General features: G+C 40.5%; 1 protein-coding gene across 1 annotated transcript; it reads right to left on the bottom strand.

The window, feature by feature from the left end:
• Positions 1-422: 422 nt before the first annotated feature.
• Positions 423-3,761, bottom strand: LOC104958784 (coiled-coil domain-containing protein 108-like; the record flags this gene model as incomplete). Its single annotated transcript, XM_010786583.1, has 7 exons — positions 423-566; positions 1,142-1,333; positions 2,725-2,835; positions 2,989-3,055; positions 3,187-3,272; positions 3,392-3,482; positions 3,633-3,761. Coding segments are annotated over 7 exons (820 nt in total), but the record flags the coding sequence as incomplete, so codon positions are not given.
• Between the last annotated feature and the right edge of the window lie 976 nt (positions 3,762-4,737).

Below are 4,737 nucleotides of genomic sequence, written 5' to 3'. Positions count from 1 at the left end.
AGAATATCGCGATATATATCGTATATCGCGATATAGTCAGTAAATATCGCGATATCATTTAGAGACCATATCGCCCAGCCCTACTTTGAGCTCCATACTGTTTCAGAGATAATCCTTGATAATCCATGATATGGAGTTTCATCACGGCAGCATTTAGTTTAGACAGTAGCTGCCGGGTCCCGCATGAGCTCAGCCCCCTCCTTTTTTATTTCTTATCAATTTTTTATTGAGCTTTATACCCAAAATCAGCACTTTTGTAACAGGGAGTGAAATAGAGGGATATGAGGCGTGGCTAGAATGGGTGATCTGTTTGGTATTTTGAGCAAAACACTTCATAGACATGTTTTTTATATAATTTTGTATATCTGAGACCTATGCTATTGCCTAAAAATAGCATGATAGTAATCAAGAACTGCTCCCACCTGTCCCGGGAAAGGCCTTCTCTGGACACAGAGTTCATTGCAGTGAGATGGGATTTTGGAGATGAGAGTGGGAGAATCCAAACCACATCCCTCAAACTTCACAAGCGTGGAATCCCCGTCCTTCACGTGGATCGGAATATCCACCTGTTATTACACAGTAAAATATTCCAAATTAAACAGATTGGACAATTAGCTACTTAGGTATAAATGCAATGGTATATGTCATTGTTCTGAATAAAAACATATTGTTTATCTGTTTTTTTTTTACAAAAGTACACATTTCTGTTGCTGTTTAGTGACATGAGTGTATTTTTTGTACTTCTTTTTTGACTTTGTTTTGTCCAACATGTGCTTTTTTTTCAAAATAATACTGACATGAAGGAAAGACAAACAGAAAAAATATATACTATACAAATAAATATTGTTTAAAAAATTATAAAATTGTTATCAAACCTATACAAATGAAAATGAAAAAAATTCATATAAATATTAGTAATATTAAAGGGGATTATAAAAAAAGTATAAAACATATTACACGATGATGGTGATATATAAAGTGGAGTAACGAGAGGTTCTACATTGCTATGAGCTTGATGATAAAGCTACACCTATATTTCAGAGACACATGTTGCCTTTTGTAGGAGCAGCCCAAACCAGTTGTCTGAAAAGCAGTGGTAAGAGGGCGGCAGCAGGACTTCAGATTATAGCTCCATCCTTACGTGGTACATCTTGGCCTCCAATGGAGAGAAGATCCATCCCAGCAGGGCCGTCTCTCCAGGACGGACCTGTCCCTCTGGATTGAGGCAGCACAGCACTGGATGGTTAAAGTTGTCCTCCTGCAGCTGTAACAACACGGCCGTGCCCACCGTATAATGGACCGGCACTGCACCGCGATTGTGTATTTTATACACCTGAAGGCCAAACAAAGATATACAAAGTCACCCTGTTTTTTTCCAGTCTTTCAGAGAAGCTAAGGTCACAATGATAACAATAACAGGTGTAACAAAAGAAAGTTCCTTTAGTAATTTTTTAAGGTCCATTTTTTTAAATCTGGAAAACAGGTGGGGGGAATAAATGATGGCAGGTTATTTCTTTTTTTGGTAAGGAAATATTGTTCTAGCGTTGGTGGTTGCACTACTACCATTTTTAACAGGATTAATAACTCATGTTTTCTTAAAGGTCCCATGTCAAGGCCATTTCTACTGATCATAATTCCATTGTTGAGGTCTATTAGAATAGATTGATATTGTTCAATGCTCCAAACTCACATTGGTTTCTCATACAGCATCTCTGCATAGTATGTGTATTCACTCTCTGTCCTAAACGGCTTGTTGGAGCTCCTGCCCCCCCTCCCTATGAGCCCACTGTGCTCTGATTGGTCCGCTCGCCCCCACTCTGTTCTGATGAGTCCACCACCGTTACAGCGGAACATCAGTGATTATGTGTTACAATGGCGTTAGCAACCAGAAAATGACACCAGTAATGACAAACAGATGAGAATGCTGCGTGGGGTCTGGGTGCCGTGTTGGCGGGACGTTGCGAGGCTCGCTGCTGTGAGGAGCGGACAGTGTGAGCTGGATTGCTGGTGTCATTTCCTGCTTGCTGCGAGACAGCGAGATATCGCGAATGGATGCGGGAAGGGGGGGGTGCTGAGGGGGCTGCAGCACCCCCATCTGCGAGGCTCCACTAGCACCCGCAAAGCATGACATGGGACCTTTAAGGTGATATCTTTTTTGTGCATTACTATTATTATTATTATTATTATTATTATTACTACAACAACAAACACCAAGAAAAACTAACCTGAGAAAATATTTTAACAGAATATTCTTTTCAACTTGCCCAAACTTTTTTTTAGACACTTAGAAAGATGATCCTGGTAAAAACCCTGTTCTTAAGTCATAGGCAACGAACAGACAATATCTTTTGCAGAAGATTGTTTTTTTTCCTCACTTGCCTCCATACATTTTAGTCAAACAATGGATTTCCAAACACTCTTTAGGCAAAACTGTAATTACTAAATCCAGTTGATTTTATCTTGTATGAAATAAAAAACAAGAAAATGTATAATAATGTTTAGATAATTTTTTGTTAGATGCTGCGTAGTGGATCACACCTATGTAGAGATCAGTGATTTTATGCTGCAGTTCAAACATTTAAAAAAACAGAAGAAATCAGTGGAAGACGTTTCACTGAGTATATGGAATATTATACTCTAAGTTGGAGTGCAAACCTTTCAGCTCAAGTTGAAAATGTCACTCCTTCTAGGCTTGGTTGGATGTTAGAGAAATGAAACACACACCTGTTTTGGAGGAGTACAGTCCCCAATAGTTACAGAAGTGAAGACATGTCGCTTGGAGGCAAAGTGAAGAAAGGGTCTGTCTCTCTCCACCGTCACCCCCTGAAAGTTCACCTGCACACAGAACCACAAGCCATGGACGTGAAGTCAATATCAAACAGTCACATTTTTCATCAATCTTAATGATAAATTACAAATGTGTTTTTTGTCTTGTTAGACTTGATTAAAAATGAGCCTTGTGTCACTGTATATGGATGTTTGCCTCACCAAGATCTCTCTGCCATAAGAGAGTTTGAACACGACAGGGAATCGATCCATACCAGCGAAGAGATGGCTGCAAAGGACCAACTTTTTATTATTGTGGGACCACTTATTAGTGTTATCTGCTTTTAAACAATTCTAACCCTTGCAAATGTGAGCAAATTGTCTGAAATGATCCTCCTGTATGGTGCAATAATCTCTGACCTGTAGGTGAAGCTCACCGCCCTCTGCTGGCCAGGAAGTAAAGTCCCAGAACGAGGAGTAATGCTGAACAGTTTGTTGTTTTGAACCTGTCGGTGAGATGAACATATAGTATGTGTGCTTACTTTCTGTCTGTATCTTTATCAAAAATAACATATTTTGATATTATTTTATATTAAAAACCCCTTCTGGAAGGGACTGGTCTGACCTTCATCTGGTACATTTCAGTGCTGCTGAACTCTCCGGTCTCTGCCCAGTACTCCAACTCTATCTGTTGGTCCTCTGGAAACAAGAATGCCCTAATATTGAAAAGAGAACATTCAGTAGACATTAAAGTTGAAGCCAAATGTTTAGCTGTGAGCAATGTATGAGATCTTAAATAGAATGCTAAATGCAGTTATCTTAGCCTTCGATTGACTGTATTCTCTAGACGTCAGCTTTTTACCCACCAGTCCACAGGGATGGAGCCAGGGTTGTGAAACATCAACCCAAACACTGAGGGCTCTGAATTTAGAGGAGTGGCACTGAAGTTGAAATCCAACATGGCGTTGGTGAAGATGGAAGGAGAACTGCTCACACTAGAGGCAGGAAGAGAAGACACATCATGAACACACCACATCCTAACAATGTAAATACAGGACATATCTTGTCAAAGTAGAATTCAGGTGTGATTGCATTTTGTTTTGTTATTATAAACAATACAATTATTCATACTTTATATACATTTACAAGTCTCAAAAAGCCACTGTAGACACCTTTTAAAACAGACATTTCCATTACGTTGAATTATTTGTTTCCTCAAGGAAACTTTGCTCCAGGTCTTACTCCTTCTCTGCTCACTAAAGAAATAAGCCCTTGGTCAAACTGCATGTCTATCTTTGGCAGCCAGGTGCATAAACACACTGACATTTGTTTTTTGTTTTTGAGTAATCAAGCAGCCCTTCAAAGACACATCAAACACATCCCTCAAAAGATGGCCTTTTTTCCCATGGAATGATCCGTGCATGCTTACAGATTCTCACAGACACACACACACACACACACACACACACACACACACACACACACACACACACACACACACACACACACACACACACACACACACACACACACACACACACACACACACACACACACACACACACACACACGACGACGTAGTACGTACGTACGTACGTACGTACGTACGTAGTACGTAGTAGTTACGTTACGTTACGTACGTACGTACGTACGTACGTACGTACGTACGTACGTACGTACGTACGTACGTACGTACGTACGTACGTACGTACGTACGTAGTAGTAGTACGTAGTACGTACGTACGTAACGTAAGTAGTAGTAGTAGTACGTACGTACGTACGTACGTACGTACGTACGTACGTACGTACGTACGTACGTACGTACGTACGTAGTAGTACGTACGTACGTACGTACGTACGTACGTAGTAGTACGTACGTACGTACGTACGTACGTACGTACGTACGTACGTACGTACTACGTACGTACGTACGTACGTACGTACGACGACGACGGACGGACGGTAGGAGAG

This window comes from Notothenia coriiceps, unplaced genomic scaffold (assembly GCF_000735185.1).
Source record: "Notothenia coriiceps isolate Sejong01 unplaced genomic scaffold, NC01 NC01_scaffold00029365, whole genome shotgun sequence".
Taxonomy (NCBI): domain Eukaryota; kingdom Metazoa; phylum Chordata; class Actinopteri; order Perciformes; family Nototheniidae; genus Notothenia; species Notothenia coriiceps.
This window is presented reverse-complemented; position numbering and strand designations above follow the sequence as displayed.